This window comes from Pectinophora gossypiella, chromosome 13 (assembly GCF_024362695.1).
Source record: "Pectinophora gossypiella chromosome 13, ilPecGoss1.1, whole genome shotgun sequence".
Taxonomy (NCBI): Eukaryota; Metazoa; Arthropoda; class Insecta; order Lepidoptera; family Gelechiidae; genus Pectinophora; species Pectinophora gossypiella.
Window position 1 is genome coordinate 9,985,317 of NC_065416.1, and position 23,986 is coordinate 10,009,302.

General features: G+C 35.5%; 1 protein-coding gene across 2 annotated transcripts in view; it reads left to right on the forward strand.

Annotated features, from left to right (window-relative positions):
• LOC126371855 (dual oxidase) overlaps positions 1-23,986 on the forward strand; it is a 70,015-nt gene that overhangs the window by 30,143 nt on the left and 15,886 nt on the right. For both annotated transcript variants that reach the window (XM_050017240.1, XM_050017242.1), the window contains exons 3-5: positions 5,414-5,485; positions 22,590-22,751; positions 23,452-23,639. In XM_050017240.1, coding sequence (XP_049873197.1) covers positions 5,414-5,485; positions 22,590-22,751; positions 23,452-23,639 — 422 coding nt within the window. The remainder of the gene's footprint in view (positions 1-5,413; positions 5,486-22,589; positions 22,752-23,451; positions 23,640-23,986) is intronic.

Below are 23,986 nucleotides of genomic sequence, written 5' to 3' on the forward strand. Positions count from 1 at the left end.
CTTTGATGTGGCGTTTTAACCCCCCTGACCTGATAATAGTCTAGCGAATGAATTTATTTTACTTTTTTCTTTTTTGAAAAAAGATCGACATTCTGTAGGCTTTATTTTACTGTTAAAAAAAACTGAAAATACTTTAGGTTTTATAGGCGAGAGCCCACGAAAGTGTAAATATTTCAAGTAAGTAATTACAATTTATCAAAGAATAAATACCGACGCGGTAGGTAGAGTTCAAATATGTATTTTTCATTTATTTTCCAATTAAGTTATAAACGGAAACCGTCAAATAAACAACCCACCTACCTTTTATTAAGATTAACTGCGTAACTTTACATTAAAGAACTCCATCCACATTCTACTACAGTACTTAAAACATCTCCAACCTAAAGCCCACACTCTACAAATAATACTTGCATTCCTTCCCACTTCAAAGCAATATAATCTTCACTACTCGATGCCCACATCAGGATCGTGGCAATAAAATTCCTTACACAATTTACACGGCAATAAACGCCTTATATAACATGATATAACTTAAACTATGTTTAAGTCAGTCCTACTGCATGCGAGAAAGCGATTAATACAGTATAGAACAAAATATCTGCAGAAGATAAGTCCAGCGTACGTTAAAGAATATAATAAAGAGTTCCTCTTCTGAAAAATCAAAAGAAAAACCAACGGCCTTTGTGGTCTAGTGGTTGAACGTTGGGCTCATAACCCGGAGGTCCCGGGTTCGAATCCCAGTGAGGACATATCACAAAAATCACTTTGTGATCCCTAGTTTGGTTAGGACAGCACAGGCTGATCAAAAGTAAGATGATCCGTGCTTCGGAAGGCACGTTAAGCCGTTAGTCCCGTTCTCTACTTACTGATGGAAGTGAGTAATTGTTACATGAGCCATGTCAGGGGCCTTTGGCGGCTCAATAATAACTCCGACACGAGGGTTGCTGAGGTTGGTAATCCACCTCACAACCCACACGATAGAAGAAGAAAGAGAAAACTCTCTCTCACTATCTATTTATGTCACAGTGGCGGTCAAAGTATCTACCTATTACATGAATCTGATGAGATCACCATAACCTTCATCATTATTATCATCTATCTTGGATCAAGAACGACTTCGATTTATCTTATTGGTGGCTTGTGACACGGCACTCTGCTCACCCCCGATAGGAACCCGGGTTATTTGTATGTATGTACAATAGAATAGATAACAGCCGTCTCGCCATTCGTCTACAATGAGACAGCTGCTCTTCGTAAGCTAGCTCGTGCGTGCGTAATGAGGTGCTCATTAGCAATGCATCTCGGCTGGAGCAAGGTCTCAATCCGACGTACTGATCTGGCCATCTAAACTAACGACCAAGTTATGTTTGCAGACCGGTTGATTTAATAAGTATTAGTTTAAGAACAACATTATTATGAAGCTTATTATTGACGACAAAATGTCATGCTTCTTTGTATGATTCGAAAAAGCAAATATACTATTTAGATAAATCGCTTCCGTGTGGCTTTTTTTAGTCCCCAGAAGGATAATTTATCTACAGATCATACCTAATAATTATATTATCGAATGATGACCACATCGGTAGTTACTTAGAGTATAGTAATAAGCGATGTGAAGTGCGCAAAGTGAAAGGTCCGTAACTCTGTAACGCCTAAATCCAGATATTTGCTGTTTTTTTTTAATTCAAATGGGTTTTCTTGTGACACCATATAAGGTGAAGAAAGTGTCGACGATATAGCGAGTTTACCCAGAGCTCTCGTATTAACAATAAAGTTTACCAAAAATTACAAAACGATCTCATTTTTCCACCTGCAAATCAAACTTGGCGGAGTGCTTGCACGTATCTGGAACGCGATCCGCAAAAACACGATGGATTTGTATGCACGAGTCAGTTCTGCCAGTGTCTCGACTAATTAATTCTAACGACGACATACCGAGATCACTTATCAATTCTTTGAAAAAAAAAATGCTTCGCGTTGACTGATAATCTTGTAAATGTTCTTCTCAATTTGTATTTTTTTAGGCCTATCTTGGTCTATATATTTATTTATAAAAGGTACACCAACAGCTTAATATATTATCTATACTTATAATAAATCTGTAGAGAGGTCAATTCTGTACATTAAATATTTTTTCAAAATAACTATCAGGGGGTGATAAGTGGTCGATACTGATGCCAAAAATGCAATCAGTAAAATTTTTGTCTGTCTGTCTGTCTGTCTGTCTGTCTGTCTGTATGTTCCTTATAGAAACAAAAACTACTGGACGGATTTTAATGAAACTTGGTACAATTATTCTTCACACTCCTGGACAGGTTATAGTATACTTTTCATCACGCTACAATCAATAGGAGCAGAGTAGTGAAGGGAAATTCTTTTGTATGAAAAATCTAAACCACTCAAGTTAGACGTTTGAAATTTGGCATGCAGGTACCTTAGATACCGTAGAGGTGCACTAAGAAAGGAATTCCCGAAAATCCTACGGGAACGGGAATTAGCGGGAAAATCCTTTTGTATGAAAAATCTAAACCACTCAAGTTAGACGTTTGAAATTTGGCATGCAGGTACCATAGGTACCGTAGAGATGCACTAAGAAAGGAATTCTCAAAATTCTCACGGGAACGGGAATTAGCGGGAAAATCCTTTTGTATGAAAAATCTAAACCACTCAAGTTAGACGTTTGAAATTTGTCATGCAGGTACCTTAGGTACCGTGGAGGTGCATTAAGAAAGAAATTCCCGAAATTCCCACGGGAACGGGAATTAACGGGAAAATCCTTTTGTATGAAAAATCTAAACCATTCAAGTTAGATGTTTGAAATTTGGCTCGCAGGTACCTTAGATACCGTAGAGGTGCACTAAGAAAGGAATTCCCGAAATTCCCACGGGAACGGGAATTAGCGGGAAAATCCTTTTGTATGAAAAATCTAAACCACTCAAGTTAGACGTTTGAAATTTGGCATGCAGGTACTTTAGTAAACTTAAAGCTAAGTTGCAACAGGATATTACAAAATTCCCACGGGAACGGTAGTTAGCGGGAAAAAACATTTGTATGAAAAAATCAAATCTAAATAAAAGGAGAAACTGACTGACTCAGTGACTGACATATCAACGCATAGCCTGAACGGCTAAACGTAGGCATTTGAAATTTGGAAGGGACATAGCTTAGGTACCGTAGAGGTGCACTAAGAAAGGAATTTCCGGAATTCCCACGGGAACGGAAATTAGCGGGAAAATCTTTTTGTATGAAAAATCTAAACCGCTTAAGTTAACCGCTTGAAATTTGGCATGCAGGTACCTTAGTTAACTTAAAGCTTAGTTGCAACAGGATATTGCAAAATTCCCACGGAAACGGGAGTTAGTGGGAAAAAAACATTTGTATGAAAAAATTGAAACCGCGTAAGATAGATGTTTTCAATTCAATTTAATTCAATTATTTATTGCATTCCATGTAGTACAATGGGGTGTTACATAGGCATAGGAACTAAAACATGGACCCTGTAGGGCACAGCAACGTTGAAGGGAAGAGAGGAAGTGTGTATTAAAATTAAAACTCAATGAACAATCATTTAATAAAAAATCAATTCAATCAATTGATTCAATCTAGCATGCATGCATACCTTAGTAAATATAAAGTTTATTTTTGGCTGTATTTTGAAAAATGGGAGTTATTGGGAAAAAAAATTGTACTTATGAAAAAATCTAAACTGCATAAGTATGCACTCCCACACACACAAAGATCTCTCTCTTATATAACACGCCACGCGGACGAAGTCGCGGGCAAAAGCTAGTATGAAATAAAATAAAAGTTAAATCGGGAATTGGACTGTTACATGAGCCAATCATAGGTGCACACAACATTTGCGTTGTAAGACAACGAAATGCAACGTTTAAGTAGATAACTAAATTATACAAATGCCATTATACAGATAAGTAATCTAAAAATTGAAAATTATGCTGGAGGATATAAATATTTATAAATTTTGTCTTTATACTGCCCAACATACATACATACATACATAAACTTACGCCTATTTCTCACCGGGGTAAGCAGAGACTATAGAATTCCATTTACTTCGATCCTGACACACTTCTCTTGCTTCCTCCACATTCATCAATCGCTTCATACACGCACGCCACCTCACTGCCCAAGGAAATTGAAAAATAAGTTTATGTCAGACATTGCGGCACTTATTTATTTATTTATTATTTACTTAGTTCATTACCAGAGTTATTTGCTACAAACCACCCCAACTAAGTACACGTACTTAATAAACAATTGAAAATAGGCGTTCGTTTGTTCAAATTCGAACAAATGCATGAGAAATGTCTTTTGATAGCCGAGTCGCTTTGTTCTATAGCGAAGTGACATTAAGGGTGTTGGAACCCTCGCTCAGCAACAATCGATGGCGTAAGTGTAGCCATGCTATTCGGTGATCGAAATTATAATTTTTGTCATAGATAAACTAAACTAAATGAGCTCTACACCTTTTTGCTACTACTTGTGGTCTCGAGAAACTACAAACAATAAAAAATATTATAATTCTTTCGTATGTTCTTCAGGATTACTCTGGGTCTGAAGTTACGTCCTCTTTTTGTTACAAATAAACCCTTACAAAACTTTTTTTTTATATGTAGTTTCTAATTTAAGTAGGAAGTTGACAATAACTTTAATGACTTCACTGGTCAAGGTACCTACCGGATACAAAAACCTGACATATGTTGCTGGTTTTAAAATAATTTAGTTCATGTTCCTAAAAGTCGATATATGTAGACTATTGGCTTTTAAGTAATTTGAGATAAACATTTATAAAATTCAGTTGGCAACTACTAGCATAACTTTGCGTGTATAACTTATATTTAACAAGAGAAACATTGACAACTTGTCATGATATGTAACTGACAGCAAAACGTCGATCATAAATGATATATAGTCTCTGTTCACACTGTTTTTATTCTAGATTTATGTTCTTGATTCAAGTGCCAATCTTATTTGACAAATAATATCAAACATTATGTTTAAATAAAAAATATATAATAATACCTCTATAATGACAAGTTTCATGCCAGGCTTGTGAAGGTTTGTGCCGTATTTCTTATACTTAATTATGTTTTAATATTGGCATAGCAACTATGACTTAGTAACAGATTAAAGAGAGAGAGAGAGAGAGAGTAGGTATGTTTGGTAGACAAGACATCAAGCTAAATTAATCTCGCGACCTTGAAATTCCCTAACCTATAAATGTTATCAAAGGTCATAGACCCGCTGTGAAAACTACAAATAAAAATGATTCTCTTTTAAAGAAATATTTAAATATTCAGACACTCTTACCCGCCATCCATTTCGACATCAAAATAATATCATAAAGAGTCATAACATTATTGAATATTAATTATATTATTGTTTGTTACAGAAGTGTATTACGAGAAACAGCGATACGATGGCTGGTTCAACAACAGAGCATACCCTGATTGGGGGTCCGTCGGTAAGTCATTCAATATTCATCACTGCATTTCACCATCATCTTAACGGCCTCCGTAGTCCAGTGGTTAAGCGTTATGCTCACGATCCGGAGGTCCCGGGTTCGAATCCTGGTGGGGAAATATCACAAAAATTACTTTGTGATCGCTAGTTTGGTTAGGATATTACAGGCTTATCACCTGATTGTCCGAAAGTAAAATGATCCGTGCTTCGGAAGGCACATTAAGCCGTTGGTCCCGGTTACTACTTACTGATGTAAGTAAGTAGTCGTTACATGAGTCATGTCAGGGGCCTTTGGCGGCTCAATAGCAACCCTGACACCAGGGTTGATGAGGTTGGTAATCCTCCTCTCAACTCGAAGAAAAGTATAACCTTGCTGTTATTAAGTCACAAATACTCATGAAAAACAAAAGACTCTGCTAGCTGATATTCAGTTAAATTCGTATTTAATGAAAAAAAAACCTGTGACAGAAATGTGACAAGTGATGTAAATCACCAATTTCAGAAACGAGTAGCCAAAATGATTGTAGCTCAGTGTACTTAATCATATTACCTACCGCAATCGCAGACGAGCAACTCGTTATTTAAGCCCAATAATGATCAATACGATGTCCTTGTTACGTCCAATATTGACCATTCTTGGCCTCAAATGACCACTGGTCGTCACTTAAAGGCTCTTCGATCGGCGGCGATCCTTTATAACAGCAGCAGCCAATCTTACTGTGCATTCAATGTGCACAGTCGTAATAATAAATAATAGCCGACCAAATTCGAAAGCCGACTACCAAATAAAAAGATAATATTATAGCCCGATGATCTTATATGGAATGTAAAAGTGAACAAATAAGTGCCAGAGAATATAAATAACTTGATGAAAAAGCGTTTATGGTGTTGTGATGGGAAACTATGGAGTAACTTATAAACTGCAGTTATGTTTGGGTGTGAATGTGATCGCTTGCACATTACAACTACAATATAATTAATACAATATCTTCGTCATGAGTAATATTCATTTCTGTTTTTCAAATTTATTTATCTTGGTAATGACCTACATGAATCATTCTCAACAATGTGCATAATATAAAAAAATGTAAGTATTAATAGATTTTTTCAATTGGAATTGGACGTAAATCGGCTTTAAACGACACCGCCTTATCATTAAAAAAAACAAAAGCAATTTATAATTGCTTAATTTGGCGATTTCGGCGTTTAAATTCATTTCTGATCAATATCTGAAACTTGTATTTACCTGTCCACTATGACTTACTTATAATTGGCGTTCAGTTCAAAACACGCAACGATATTTATGAACAGTGTGCGTAGTTTTAAATGGCCCTTAAACAACATTTATACGCGAGAGGCGCCCTTTAAATTCTTTCTCTTTTATGTTTCAAGCAAACCTATAAAATTTATTCATTGTACTATAACTCTTTATTTTACTTTTTATTTTAGCCCTTAGGTTATTTAAAACAGCCAGCCTCTTCCAAGGGAATATAAAATTCAATTAAATTGTGAATATTTTTATAAACAATGTCTTTAATGTAAGTACTGTTCCTATATTAAGACTGGCCATTAATATTTATCCTTGTGGAGTCGAAATATTAAGGCGAATAATAAAAAAAAAACCTGTATATGAACATATTCATACAATATAGCTTAGAGAATAGTATAGATAGTTGATTCAATGAACGTATGACAGACGATGGCCTTATAACATTCTACTATACATACTGTCTAATTGTTTATGTATGACATGTATGTATGTAAAGTGAAACGGAAGTGATTTCGCTAATAGATACATGTAGATAGCAATGTATGCAGCCATGACACTTGTTCACAAAACATACAGTCGGAAGGTGATCACATTACATTAAACAGGTCTTGCTTTGTATTGATCACGACATACCTGACCTCAGATACTACCACAATTGGGCAGCTCATTTATATTAGCCGATACGACCACGATTACGTCCTGACGATAAGCTGTACAATATTCACAATCGGAGTAATCAGAGGTACATTCATCGTAAGCCCATTAACTTCCCCACTGCTGGGGCACGGGCCTTCCCTATGAATTTATGGGGAGAACGGGCCTTAAACCATCACGCGGACCCAGTGCGGATTGATGGTTATTAACGACTGCTAATGCAGCCGGGACCAACGGCTTAACGTGCCTTCCGAAGCACGGAGAAGCTCGAGATGAAAACTTTCTTTTTGTGGTCACCCATCCTATGATCGGCCTTTGCGAAAGTTACTTAACTTCAACAATCGCAGACCGAGCGCGTTTACCGCTGCGCCACCGAGCTCCTCAAGATTAAAGATAAGGCCGCCTATTGTGCTTATTTTTATTCGTAAGTTTATGTCCTGTGTCCATATATCGTTGTGCAATAAGGATCACACACTCGAGGCAATCATACAAAGCTATTCCAAACTTTTGTAAACTTATTACTTGTGTGTGATGAATAAAAAAATAAATAAATAAATAAAATTATTGATTAATTGATTAACTAAGTACCCGCACCTGACTGAGCTTTTCTGTTAGACCAACGTGATAGGTGGTGAGCCGTATCGCCATCATAATGGTCGAGCCAATTGTGTTAATGAAAACTGCACTTAAGATAAATTAATAACTCATTGGTGCAAGTTCGGTATCGGGGCTCGAACTGGCGAATTACGTCCTGATGATAAGCTGTATATCCCAATTGGGGTAGTCAGAGGTACATTCATCGCAAGATTAACTAAGTACCCACACCTCACTGAGCTTTTCTGTTAGACCAACGTGATATGTGGTGAGCTGCATTGCCGTCATAATGGTCGAGCCAACTGTGTTAGTGGAAACTGCACTTAAGATAAATTAATAACTCATTGGTGCAAGTTCGGTATTGGGGCTCGAACTGGCGAATTTCGTCCTGAAGATCAGCTATATATCCCAATTGGGGTAGTCAGAGGTACATTCATCGCAAGATTAACTAAGTACCCACACCTCACTGAGCTTTTCTGTTAGACCAACGTGATATGTGGTGAGCTGCATTGCCGTCATAATGGTCGAGCCAACTGTGTTAGTGGTAACTGCACTTAGGATATATTAATAACTCATTGGTGCAAGTTCGGTATCGGGGCTCGAACCGGCGCTCCCTGGGGCCTGTTTAATAAAACTTACAATTGTAAATTACAATGACAATTTGCTGTACATTGCGGAGTGTGTGATCACGAATATTTTGCAGTTTCATATTAGCTACGTAATGTACATCAAATTGTCTTTGTAATTTACAATTGTAAGTTTTATTAAACAGGCCCCTGTTTGAGAATCAAGCCGGTGAACCGCAGGACAATGTCGTATTGGTCGTTATAAAACCGCTTGTCGTCTCTATCAACTGTCATTGTTAAACTGACATGTATCACGTCCATTTGCATTGTCAAACTGACATATCGCAGCCTTGCTCTAATCTCTCTGCTATTAACGACTGCTAGTTAGTAGACTTTACGTCTATTGTTCATTGTACCATGTCTCAATATTTGATTATTTACCTACTTGGCTTGTACTATCGTTTCTCTTTTTAAAAAAATTGAAAAGAAATTTTATGCTTGTCAAAGTCGATGATATTAAAATCATAAACAGCCTATATACGTCCCACTGCTGGGCACAGGCTTCCCCTCAATCAACCGGAGGGGGTTGGGAGGGAGGGGTTATCAAAGTTGATAAGCAGTTTAATTTTTCTCTACTCTGAATTCTGTAGGAAATTAAATATTAAAGATTTGTATTTTATATTACATTGTCTGCTGACGGAAAACAATATATATAAATGTTTTTCATTTAAATATTTTTATTTACTTAACATAAATTAAAAAAATAGCATATCTAACTTTACAAACAACTTTTCTTCCTACGATCGCGTGCAAAGTTTTTCTTAATACGGATAAGTATATTACCCAATACCATAATTCACTTAAGTATAGTTATTAAAGATCATTACCAACACTTAAAACGTCCGTCTTACACGTTTTTGGAACTGTTTAAGCTTTTGTAATAAAACTTAAACGATATCTGTCATATTGTAACTGCAGAATGTGTCCATTGATGGTTTTAAATACTTAATTTCTGCACTCATTTCGCGAAATGTGGTTTTATTAAAGGTTATTTATTATACATTCGTGGCATTCATATTTTATTAACAAGATTTCTGTTAAAAAGTAAATGAAATATTCACTCATTTGTCGTTTTCCTAATAAGCTAAGACACAAAGCAAAAATATTAGGAAGTCCAAAGCGTTATAAATCATAATAATCGCCCCAATTAAAAACTCAATCAGCAATTAAAGAACAAAGACAAAATAACATGATGTAAGATTAATAGCGTGTAACAATATTGGCCAGTCACATAGTTTATGGAAACTCGATCCCTGCGTCGCGGCGCGGGCGCAGCGAAGTCCGATCGAAAGACGAAAGTATTCGTATCCGTGTCAATAACTGGAGCAGTTACCGAAACATTAACCGGTCTCAAAACAAATATTCTTGTAATTGGTAGTGATTTTTTATGCCTACAATCGGTTATTAAGAGTAGGAACTCAAATTGATTATTTCTTATTTTAAATTATTTAAAAACATTGGTCGATCGATCACTTCTCCTTTTAATTAATACCAAGTATAGATTCCAGAACTAAGCGTGTCATTTACTAGTATCACCTTTAAAACGTCGGCCATTTCTTATTTCGAAATAGGATAGTTACAGTGATAAAAATGTTCCTATAGGTTTAACATAAGGTGACATGTTAATATATTAATTTTTATCACTGTCACTGTCGTATTTCGTTGGCTAACCCCCAGAACTCCATCAGGAATAAAATCACAAGTTTTTGTTTTCGTCCAAGACCATATACGGATAATAAAAAGGCATGTAGTAATTTATTTATACATAGCCGCAATTAGTCAAAGTTTAAACAAGCTTAGTGATTGGTTTGCTTTATTTGCATTTAATTACTTGATTATAATGGCCTCCTGTAGATTAATTAAACGTCTTATTCGGACAACACAGAACTAATGGAGATATTCGAAATATAATTACGATAAGCTGTAACTACATAGATTATTTCATAGATGTATTATTATAATAATACTTATAATTATTATTCTGCCTTCCCCATTACACGTTATAGGACAGGTTATTTATTTACCCATGTTATGTACGTTATAAATCATAATTTATTTAAATACAGGGTGTTAGTGACATCGTAACGAATGAAGGGGCTGATTCAGACCATGATTCTGAGTTGATATCAAGTGGAATTTCCTGTCGGAAAATTCATGATTTCTTTTGTTTTGTTTTTTTTTTTTAATTATTTTCCGTTCCATACTTTTGCGACAAAAAATTCCACTTGATATCAACTCAGAATCATGGCCTCAATCATCCCGCAAAATTTTCGTTACCTACGATGTCACTAACACCCTGTATAGTAAACCATTCTGACTTTTTCTTCTGCAGTGTCCCGGCTTGGTGCCTGACTAGGCTTTCCTACTTAATCTCTATAGATAGCTCAAACCTACTAAAGACTTTCACACACTTTTTATTCAGGTGTGAGCCATGACTGAGAAACCAACAATACCTACCCACCATGAAACAGTGGCACGTTAAATTAACATAATAATCTTCCCATAGTCTTACCACAAAAGTCCAATTATCTTTCTCTCGCTTGTTACAGCGTCCATATACAGTAAAGTATTATAAACGCGAGAAGAATGTCATTTATTTACCAAGTGCGAACGTAAAATGAAATTGAGAGGCTGCGCCTTAATTAATTCGTTAAGGCCCCGCGCCTTGGGTGGCGTCTCATCAATATACATGATTGATACTTTTAAGGCTGTTTCCTTTCACCGAATTTTCTTGCTCGTTATCTCTAGCATTCTTTAAGAAAACATTTTTAAAACTACTACTACTACTTTTATTCAAGACTACTAAATCTTGAATAAATTTTTCATGTATGTATTTATTTTCTATATATTTCTTTTAACATTAATATAGACTCTAACTTCATTAAGTATATAGTCATTAAATAAGGCTCAATTAGTTCCTATCCTAACAACTTATTGTTATTATATTTCTAATTTATTTGGATAATTATACAAAATATTTTGAATAAAGTATAGAATTGAAATTGTTTATTATAAAATAATCATGATGTACAATTAGGACTTGACGAATTACCAATTTGACATATTACAGACTTGACCATAGTCGTGAAATTCAAATTAATGTTGATAATCTATGATAAATACAAATAAATATATGAATATGACACCAGAGGTGATGAGGTCGGTCATTGACCTCACAACCCGCGATAGAAGAATATACCTCTACACTCTGTACGTAGTTCTAGCCAAGCAGTTAATTCAATATGCGACAAATCTACAAATAGTCGCGTCAACAAAAAACATGTCCGTATTCACTATTATGGTAGGTACACACAATTTTATAATATTTTTTGGTAATTTAATTTTAATTTATGTTATGTAACATTTTAACGTACGCCGCATTCCTTTTATGTATAACAACTACATTTATTGTGTATAAAGAAAGAATAACACTAAACAGTAAAAGACTAACACAGCTCGTTCTTAAGTATTGTATAGTTACATAACATCGATAAAATATTGTTAATAATAAAAATGTTTATGACAAATGGGTCGTGGTCGCTGCAATTCGGTTGTAGTCTCAAGATGGAAGGCTGTTGTACTTGACTAGCCTTCTGTAAGGAGATGTGATTGTTCGATACTGTTCCCTTCTAGTGCGACACTTGCGGAATACGAATAAGTTGAAAACTCGCATAAATCGGTCGTATTTTACAAGACGAATATCTTGCAAGACATAGTTTCAGTCTTATACACACACACACACACACACACACACACGTACATATCTACATAAAATTAAGCCTATTTCGAAAATATTCAAAAAAATAATAATGCAATATTGTAAAATTTTGAAAATATTCTAAGTTTTTTCACGTATTACTAGGTCTCTTGTATCCATAGCATATAACAATAAAACAATAAAATATTAAATTAATAAACATGAAAATATAACTTATGCGAAATCAAAGCTATCTAGTAAAAGACATCAACGCGTTATCATAGTCTAAATTATTTTATTCATATTTTTATATTATACAATTCATACATAAAAAAATAAGATAATATTTACATTCTATGACATGTTTTATCATAATTTACATAAATATTTCATTAAATAACGATTTATAAACCTACATGCAACCCACAACAAAAAAAAACATTTATTAAACTTTGATATCGTTACTACTAAACACTAATGGCTTATTTTGCCATGTAGCATGTTACTACTTATACCTTTTGCATCATAAATTACGTCTTTTATGTACAATAACTAAATAATTCCATGTGGTGACTGAGATATCACCTAATCTCAAATACGGTTTCGTAAGGATTATCGAAAAAATAATATTAACTGCATGTATCAACAATAAAAAATAAATGACATTTTAATTAATAGTATAAGGCTTTTATTTTTTTATGTTAATGTTCTAAATTCAAATTTGAAACGTTTTTGTTGAACAAAAAGTGTTGAGTTTTTTTGATGAGAATTATTTATAAATATAATGAACGCATTATAAATTCAAAAGTGAAGACTACTCATTTTTCTGCTCTCATTTTTCTTTTCGTTTCTTTATTTATAAACTAAGTAACACTTTCTAACCAAACTGTAGTGAACTATCTGGATTATAATGATTTATATGAAATATCATGGGAACTACTTGGCCGTACTTGGCCAAGACCGTGAGACACTCACCACGTACGGTCACGAGCATTAATAATAATATGTGTACACTTTGGTACCATGTCACATTAAATTTTTTGACAAATTGAACTGTAAGTCTCACTAAATGTCAAATATGTTAGTGCGACAGAGTCCTAAAGTGGGTACATTATATTGCTCAAGACTGTACAAAAATTGAAGACAACGGGCCTGAGGGAGCCTAGTTGAGCGCCAAGCTCGGCTCAGAGCGTCGTTCTCCTGCGACCGATTCGCCATTGATGATATTTGAAAGAATAAATCGCTCCTAATAGACCAATAGCGATAAACGCTGGGTAATGAAAAGTGAATTCTATTTGAGGTACATTTATAATAACGTATTTTTTTTTAAATAATATAGCTCGCTTTTGACCACAATCAGAAATCAAAATTCACTCTAGCCTTTTTTTTACCTCTGATGGGTTTTCTCTTGGCCCTAGAATTGCCCGAAGGCATTGACGCCTAAGATGGAGCTCGCCCAGAAGGTGCCTGTTCACTCTGGCCTTGAAAGCACCCGGGTTATATGCATTCGGAAATACAGAAGACTGCAAATAATTCCACTCCAGCCTTGTTAAAATGTTAAAAAAATAATCATCGTGTGCTCGTATGAGTTAGGTACTATTTGTACTATGTTACATTGCATACTTCAATAACTCTTGCTACATAGTTACATGAAATTAATTAATTTATGATCCAACATCTCATGAGACGTCAATATCGAAACCACATTGATTTGTCACTGTCCTTATGCAATCGTGTTGATTTGATAATCAGTAGATACTATCTACTAAGTGTAATTGGTATGTCTGTATGAATGATGTATATTTGCATATCTCAGTGTAGTATCTCAGGTGACAAAAATGTAGCCGTTACTTCGTGATTCACTGCAGTAACACATGTTAGGATACTAATAAAAATAATTTAAATATCAAAAACCCTATAATTACAACAAATTAACATTATATGTAATTTCTTTACGGCCTCTGTGGTCCAGTGGTTGAGCTTTGGACTCACAATCCGGAGGCCCCGGGTTCGAATCCCGGTGAGGACATATCACAAAAATCACTTTGGGATTCCCAGTTTGGTTACGACATTATAGGCTGATCACCTGATTGTCCGAAAGTAAGATGATCCTTGCTTCGGAAGGTATGTAAAGCCGTTGGTCCCGGTTACTATTTACAGATGTAAGTGAGCAATCGTTACATGAGCCATGTCAGAGGCCTTTGGCAGCTCAATTATAACCCTGACACCAGGGTTGTCGAGGCTGGTTTTCCACCTCACAACCCACACGTTAAAGAGAAGAAGAAAATTTCTTTATGAAGTTTTTTGTATTAGATTTTGGATACCCTAAAATACTCGTACAAGCCCCTTTTGATTTGCATTATCACAAGTCACATATGCTATAATGAGCTAATAACATTCTTAACACATACTCAAGTAAGAAAACGATATTTTACTTTTAAAATTGTAGTTGTACTTGATATAAGTGGTCGGTAGGCCTAGTCGGCTCTTATCAGGACATATGGCACATAACTGGTCTAAGGAACGGTCATTAGTTAATAATACACTAATGTAGATCAAAGGCAGACATATTGACTAGAGGAAAATTGAGTAATAATACCGCCGAGCACGCATGTAATATGTAGATAAGAAAACATAGTAGGTACAGTCATGAGCAATATAATGTACCCACTTTAGGACTCTGTCGCACTAACATATTTGACATTTAGTGAGACTTACAGTTCAATTTGTCAAAAAAGTTAATGTGACATGGTACCAAAATGTATACATATTAATGCTCGTGACCGTACATGCATGTAGGTACATATTTCCTTTGAAGGACGTAATATACGATCCCAACGACCCCGCGACGACAAATACGTTACGTGACGTAAACACAATGAGCTTGAAGCTTTTCTTTGCACACACACTCACACCCCTTATTCCTTAATGGGTAGGCAGCGCCACATGTAATCAGAAAGCAACTGATTTTCTTTCCAACCTGAAACATGGGTAAGTATAATAGATCCGTTACAATATCGCTAAAGTAAGCACGGGCTGATAAAAATGTTCATCCCTATTCGTAACAAGAAAACCAAAAACCAATTCGTGAAGACTCATTCGTTATAAAGGACAAAACGAAGTTATAGAGAAATTCATGATATTATTAGTATTATTTCCAAACTTACTCTCAAAGCTGGGTTCCGTATATCTGTACTTAAAAGTAAAAGAAGACATCGAGAATTTATGCATTGTGAGTCGCTCCGCGAGAAAGATGCATGTAACATTATTGACTATTGCATAATTTCTTTTCACGCAGATGCTGACACTATGTACGCAGTACGTATATTAAACCATATTCGCTCCAACTGATTTGGAAGTGGTGGCAAATAATACGTGTTGTAATCAGGTATGGAACCTGATTACGACACGTATTATTTGCCTTTGTAACATAAAATTAGACCAAAGAAAAACTGTTATAAATGCGAGCAGTTTGAAAGAAAATAGGATACCTAATAATAAATGTAGGTAGCTAGAGTAGGTATACGTATTTGTGGTTTACCTACTGGAATTTATCACAGGAACGACGATATAAAATAGATAATGATAATACCACTGAGATCACCTGAATCGCAAAATGGCGAATTTAATACCCATCAATCTCTTTTCTGGCAAATTATGCAAAATTGTGATTGACTGGTGACAAGAATGACCTAAAGCCTTCATGGCAATGCCACCGAATCACGGATTCACATATAAATTAAATTAACAATAGCTTAAAGCCTCCCATTTCCAATTAGGGCCAAAATTTATGGGGTGGATAATTGTGATAATTATTTAGCGTGTCCTGCTTTAACTTGACATTCGGACTTCGTCGACAAAATTGATGTTTGAATCTGAAGTTTAAAGTATAATTACATTTATACTTACTACGTTCAGGTTTCTGTTATTATTGGTTTTCGACATATTAATCAATGTGCGGCACACATTTAAGAAAAAATAAAGCAAAGAACCGCTTGCGATTAATGGGCATTTTACAGGAATTTTGATTGCTATAGGTCTAGTAGGTAATTGTACTTGAGTATTATTAACTATACTACTCGTTTACTGTGCTATCTATCTAACATTTTTGTATTTCTTTTGTACACAAGTATTTTTCGATCTAGCAGTTACGACCCAATAATTGACACAGTCTTGTAATTCGAAACATAAAATATTATTTTTATTTACAAATACTACAAAAGTCTTTTCAATTAATCAACTACCATTCATGTGCAATACTCATCATACATTGCTCCAATCACTAGTAATAGAAATAGTATACCTAATATCGGCAGTCGTTTCTCAAGATTATTTCTATGCGGCATGTCGTAATCAGAATCAACAAATATTGCTGTGTGGACACGCATTCATCTGCCGAAGGTCAGTCCAAACCGAACTAACCACGGCCCAAACAAACAGTGTACCGATTTAAGGGCACTTGCATCATAATTCATCGAAAGAACAACGCAATTAATCACAATAAATAACAAAAAGTATACCATTGTACTTATAGAGCGGTTTATTTCCGTCGAATTTATCTGGAATGCGTTTTGAAATATAAAATGTAGTCACTTACTAAATAAGGAAACTGGCACGTTTGAATAAAAACAAATTATATTTTAAAATATAATTTGTTTTCTTTTTTTATAGTTGCTTCGTTTACGGTGTTAATGCTCAGAGTGATAAGCTAATCGGACTGTACGTATTCTACATATTTTCTTTACTCCACCAGCGGAATGGAAAACAGATAAAGTTAACAATAACTTTCTAAACTTAGAAAATGTTCCACTACAAAGTAGAATATCAAGTATACTACGAGATAAACTTGGATTTTTGACCTTACAACCTTGACAACGTGTCAATACGCTATGGAGGTCATTTAATTAAACTGCTCAACTATGAAATTGATAGTAAACAAAATATATAACGACCAAATCGGTGACAATAATCATTTTGATACATATATACATGAGATTATTTAATTCAGCTGCTTCTCTTCCCGGGCATGTCGTAAAAACCGACAGAGGGATTGTGTCATCTAACATGATGGACTAATGTTATGGGCGATAGGCTGATCCCTTATCACCATAAGGTTCATCATATCCATCTTTGGACTTCGTATCAACAGTGGCTGCAAGTTGTCTTTGATTACTTGTGGCTCTGCCCACCCCATTAGGGAATTACGGGCGTGAGTTTATGTATGTGTATGTATGTATTATTTAATTCCACTTACTACGATTGTCACACACCACTTTCGCGTCTTCCACTCATGCATGCTCGCCGGTATAGAATACTCTTGACTTGAAAGATCGGTATGATTTCTTTCAATCTTTTCTGTATTTTTATATTATTTTTTTCTGTTTTAATGCGACGAATGGGTACCGAGACAAATCTCTGTGGTTTAACGACATCATTCAAACCATGTATTTAGGTTAAGGATATAATGAAAACAAAAAACTTTCTTTAAAACATCGTGGATCTGACCGCGGTATGTACGCCTAGACCTTCCTCTCTCAACCCTACCTATTACACGAGCGATGATTTATAAAATGTGGAAAGTTGATTCATGTATAGCTAGCAACGAAAAGAGTCTTTGAGACCTAGGAACATAAATTATATTCATAAATGACTGCAAAATGTATTCCGCGAATTCCGGGAATTTGCGTAGTCATTTATGTATGTATTTATGTCAAGCGTGAAAAAATCTTTTGAATCCGTAATTATTGTTATAATCGATGCTGCGTTTACTCCATTTGTTGATGTTTGTTGCTAACAGGAAAAGCGTGTGGCATTAACAAGGACTAATTATTGATTATGACACGACTAACTCACGAAGATACATAATACTACGTAGGATTATATAAACAGTGTATATTCGCCCTTATGGATCATATTGGGTACAAAGTTTAGGTACTGTCCACAGCTTTAAAAATAAGTTTCCGAAATGAATGATCCTAAAATTGGTATTCTATTGAACACAAGGAAATGGAAATCCTTGGGGGAGGCCTATGCCCAGCAGTGGGCGTCGTACGGCTGATGATGATGATTGAACACAAATTATGACGAACCTTCTATTATGATGTTAAGAGAGCCGTGGTTGCCCAATTGGTACAACGCTTGCCTCTCACTTTCAGGTCGCAGGTTCGAATCCAGCACAGGCGTAAACCAATGATTGTCGAATTTGTTTGTTTCATAAAGAAGGAAAATATCGCAAGGAAACCCACGTTCCCGAGAAATTAATTTTCGGAAGTATGTTACCTAATCTGTATTAGGGTGGTTTTCCCTTCGCGGGTTAGGAGGTCAGACAGGCAGTCGCTTCTGTGATAAACCGGACCTGTCTTCAGGTTAGGTAAACGGACTCTATGAAAAACGGAGCTAGGGAGATGATGATATTATTGTGTTAAGGCCAAGTTCATTTAAAACCCACACTCCCATTGTTTAACTGTTATATCTGGAAATCTGGGCCGAAAGAGAATAACATGTTCGTTAGTCATAATCTAAAAAAAAATCTTTTGTCCCAATCCTCTCGTCCTTAATTCAACATTCATCATCTACAGGCGTCGATTGCGGCATCGAATCACGCGCACCTAAATTATTTACCCGACGTGTCTTATACCATCCATCTATCACGACACGGTTCACAGATTAAACATAACTCGTGGGTTAATCCGATGAAATAGAGCCAAAGATCACGCTTTAAATTGATTTTTTTTCTAATTAGGATTGCTAACAGACATACCGATCAAATATGATACCGGTGTTAGGTAACTGGTCTACGTTTAACCACGTAGAATCAGCATAACGTGATATTATTAGTAATACTGGTATAATAGTCTTAGAACTATCACATCATCGTTCTATTTCAGGAGGTAAGTTCAATGTGTATACACCTTACCTTACCTTACCTTACCTTACCTTAACTTACCTTACCCTACCTTTATACTTACCTTACTTTACCATCGTATGAGATACGGTGTGGACTCCTCGGGTAAAATGTGATAGATTTGAAAATGTGGTGATGCATACAAATGTTGTAATATGCAACCTATCTTAAACATATTTTATGATTTTTTCAACATCTCATTGAACTATCCAAGGTTATACGGATTTTTTAAAAAATAATATAGGATCGCGTTTGACCACAATGTCACCTGGGGCCTGTTTCATAAAACTTACAATTGTAAATTACTACGACAATTTGGTGTTCATTACGTAGCTAATATGAAACTGCAAAATATTCATGATCACACACTCCGCAATGTACATCAAATTGTCATTGTAATTTACAATTGTAAGTTTTACTAAACAGGCCCCTGATGGTAAGTGACGATGTGGTCTAGAGTGGATTACGCTTACCTAGCAAATGCCTATTCACTCGATCTATCCTTAAGGCTTTCAGATCTCATCTAAGTATATCAAATCTGAAATTCTTTTAACTTTGTTTATTGATTACAGGTCTACCTGAGCTTCGGTTTTATTACTAACAATTATCAGACATTATGTGTTTGTATAACAGTGATTAAACTACTTGTATAATAACGATGATGAATTAGAATAAGTAATTTATAACTTTACAAGACACTTCCGGCCTCTTCTCAAACTTTAAGATTAATGTATGTTTTATTAGTTAACAAGATACGAGATTTAAATAATTATACGTTTACTAAATAACACCTCAAACTTCTATTCGGATGAACGATTACATTTCTTGATTAACTGATGGGCATTTTAACCTTGTTAAAATAATAAACATACATACATACATAAACTCACGCCCGTAATCCCTAATGGGGTGGGCAGAGCCACAAGTAATCAAAGACAACTTGCAGCCACTGTTGATACGAAGTCCAAAGATGGATATGATGAACCTTATGGTGATAAGGGATCAGCCTATCGCCCATAACATTAGTCCATCATGTTAGAGGACACAGTCCCTCTGTCGGTTTTTACGACATGCCCGGGAAGAGAAGCAGCTGAACGTGTTCTATGTTTTTTATATGCTCCCAGAACAGCATAGAAGCAAATATAAAATAATAAACAATTTCAAAATAAGTTATTAAAAAATAATATGGTTCTAAGCACATAAATTCATGCACGAAAACTGCTAACTGCTAAAACAACTCGCAATCATATACCTCATTGACTGTTATTATTATGAAAGTTTTACGGTGCATTGGCGCTTCTGCACTTTAATGCCGTGAAATGTAAATAAATAAACAATACCGACATTGGTGTTAATCGCACAAAATAATTCGGCCATAATACGGTACGGTTCGGCATTTTTAGTCGATTTCTTCGACTTGTTCCATACAAGCTAAAGGTGCTGATAGACTTAAGCATTGACTTGTAACAGAACATCGAGTATTCGCCGTTTTTATATTTGTCGAACCGAACAACAAGCCGAGCCAAGCATAGAGCCAAACATTGCTTTATTACAAGTGAATGCTCAAGTTTATCAGCACCTTAAGCTTTTGTTTTCGTTATAGGCCATAAATAGAACGAAAGTAAATAAACTGTATTCATGACGTGCAATAAATAATTGATTTAAGTATCGATAAATAATGGGCCAATCGCTATAAACATTTCTCGTTAGCGAACAATAAATTCTAATTAATGTATTACTTTGTCAGTTTTCTGTTTACACCAATTTATATTACATAATGTACTATGAATAATAGCTCTACCAACCTATGTGATATTGTCTTTTTTTCTCTTAAAAATAAAACAACTCCATCTCTTGGTTACATATCTCATATCAAAAGAGATGGATTACACTATTGTCACTTCTCGTATCACAAAAACTAGGTTCAACAGACTATAAGTCATACGTATAATCTTCAAGATTCCAAACCACATACTTGAAAGTTTTTACATGAATGCTCATGTGCTCTTCCTTATACAGAAGAACCGCTTCTCGAAACGGAGTCGTTTACAGATTCTTCACCAATTTCTTATGATCATCCAAGTGCACACATAAAACTTGACACCTGTTATTTTGAATTACAAATTATCTTTTCAACTTGCCGACAGTCTTTTGTTTACAAAAATATATGTCAAAGTGAATAAAAAGACTTTAAAAAACGGTTTTAATTCACTCAAATTCGTGGTATAGGATTTGTTGATTTTCCCGAATATATATGACGATCGAAAGGTTGCCTCAAAGAAATTGCCTTTCTGTAAGCATCTGTTGTCCTTATTTCTGTATCTTGTATCCATTGTGCTCAATAAAGTATTTTATCTATCTACAAAGCTGCCTATTTTTCCCACTATGTGTCGCTACTGTTGAGAGTTCTTAAATTTTAACAATTACAGTAAATAAACATATTGTTTTGGTAAAATTTTCACACTATAACCCTTTGCGCAGCGTTTAACTGCAAAATCATAGTGAGTGTAGTTAATTCCCTAAAGATCGGAAAGAAGAAAACTTAAAAAAACTTATTTTCAATCAAAACTGCTTTTTTCCAACCGGCTATTTTTCTTTTTCGTACTTAACTCATCCTTCAGACACGTTGCTCCGCATTTTATAGGAATTTATCACGAATTTTAGCTAGACAGCATGGAGAACTGTCAAAATTTAGGAACCGTCAACAGTACTGCCGCCAACATTTGAGCTTCTAGTTTTATCCTCATTATAACGTTGTGTTACGTTCGATTTAATACGTCAATTATGGAAAAGTTTAAGTTTCAGCAAGCAATATTGACGATTGAAGCATTTGCAAATTCGTGACCGTCAGAGGTTTAGATCGTGGTGAATTAGGAGAGAATCCACTTTGATGATTTATTGGCCACGCGCTGGCCTAGTACGCAAGTAATAATAATAATACCTAAAGCTTTATTTCAGATTTTTCCATATTGCCAAACAACAACAAACTTAAAATATGTATAAGCAAATGAAATTCACAAAAATACCAACACCTGACAATAATAACATTATTTTCTTTTACAAAAAAGCCTTAACCACTGGTGAATTGAGATCTCCATTTCCAAGCAACATATTCTGTATTTAGAGGCCCCATAAGTAATACCATACTGCTTCTTCCGCACAGGTAGCAAAGTCGTATACTTATTGGTAGTAACAATTTTTGCTAAGACAAAAAAAATACAAACATAAGTCAATATAAAAAAAACATTGGTGTATTTATTGTAAATTACAACAAAGAGCTTTAAACCTTGCAAGTTTTCAACTAAACCTCGCAAATTTTCTAACAAACCTCTACTTACTTCCACAATTAATTGTCCTCAGGCAGTCGACTGACCCGCAAGGCGCCAGCTGCTTACGCAGATGGAGTTTACATGATGGCCGGGGCTGACCGGCCCGGAGCGCGCTCGCTGTCCAAACTCTTCATGAGGGGGCAAGATGGACTACCCTCACTCGCCAATAGAACCGCCCTGCTTGCATTCTTTGGTAAGTGTATTTAAAAAAAACACAAGCGATAATTTAAGTAGTATTAAACAGAAAGACCTAGGTGGTGAAAAAGGCCACATCGAAGCATTTTTAATTTAATAAAGCTATATTGCAATTTAACATTTAAAAGTAATAATAAGCGCATATAAAAGTAAGTGCGCAATGCAAACAAATGTCAAATAGCAAAATTGCTTTCTTAGATGAATAGTGACGTATCAGTCAATATTAAGTCGATCAATTCTTTTCTATCTAACAAGAGGTACGTACTAATCAACCAAACAGGTAATAAACTAAATATATACTAGTTATTTTACCGTTTACAACAAACTATAGTAACACATTATGTTTATTCTCAATTGTTTAAAGTAAGTGATTAGATTATGCTGCGTCGTCATGCGTTGATGGGATACCATAGCCCTTTAGGAATTAAAATCGTATTAAAGAATTCATTACTCTGCTATGCAGACTGCTCCAGATAATGTAAATGTATACAAAGAAATGTGTAAATTTAAATATATTAGTAGTAAAACAAATAGTAGGTATTCAAGAACGCTCCTTTCTTCCGCCCTCATGTTAAGTATTAAGTATTTCTTATTGTATCTTAGTACAGTTTGTACGAGATAAACTAATGTTAAGAATGTATCAACATTTAAGATTAACAAGTTCTGCAATATAAGTACCTTAATCTTTTTGTACCCAGGCCAAGTAGTGACCGGCGAGGTAGTGATGGCGTCCGAGTCGGGGTGTCCGATCGAGCACCACCGCATCCCCGTGGACAAGTGTGACCACATGTACGACCCTGACTGCCAGGGAGCCAAGCACATGCCCTTTCTTAGAGCTGCCTATGACAGGGCCACTGGACAGAGTCCAAACAGTCCTAGAGAACAGGTGAGATTACCTTTACCACTTTTATTATTATTAAAAGCCTTCGATGTCCCACTGCAGGGCAAAGACCTCTCTTCCTTTCTTCCACTCTTCCCTGTCCCCAGCTTCAAAGCGGTCTAACTCGTCGCGCCATCTTTTTCGTGCCCCACTCTGTAGCTTTACAGGTCATCGGGCATTCGGGCAACATGTCCAGCCCAATCCCATTGCAAGCAGGCAGCCTTTCTCGCTGCTATTTTACTTTTGGAACGCAGCGTGGTGTTTCAGATCCGATCACCTCTTTTACTGGTTGTTAAGGAATCCATGATAGCTCTGTTCGGAAAACGCGGGACTTAGATCTTAGTGTCACGGGC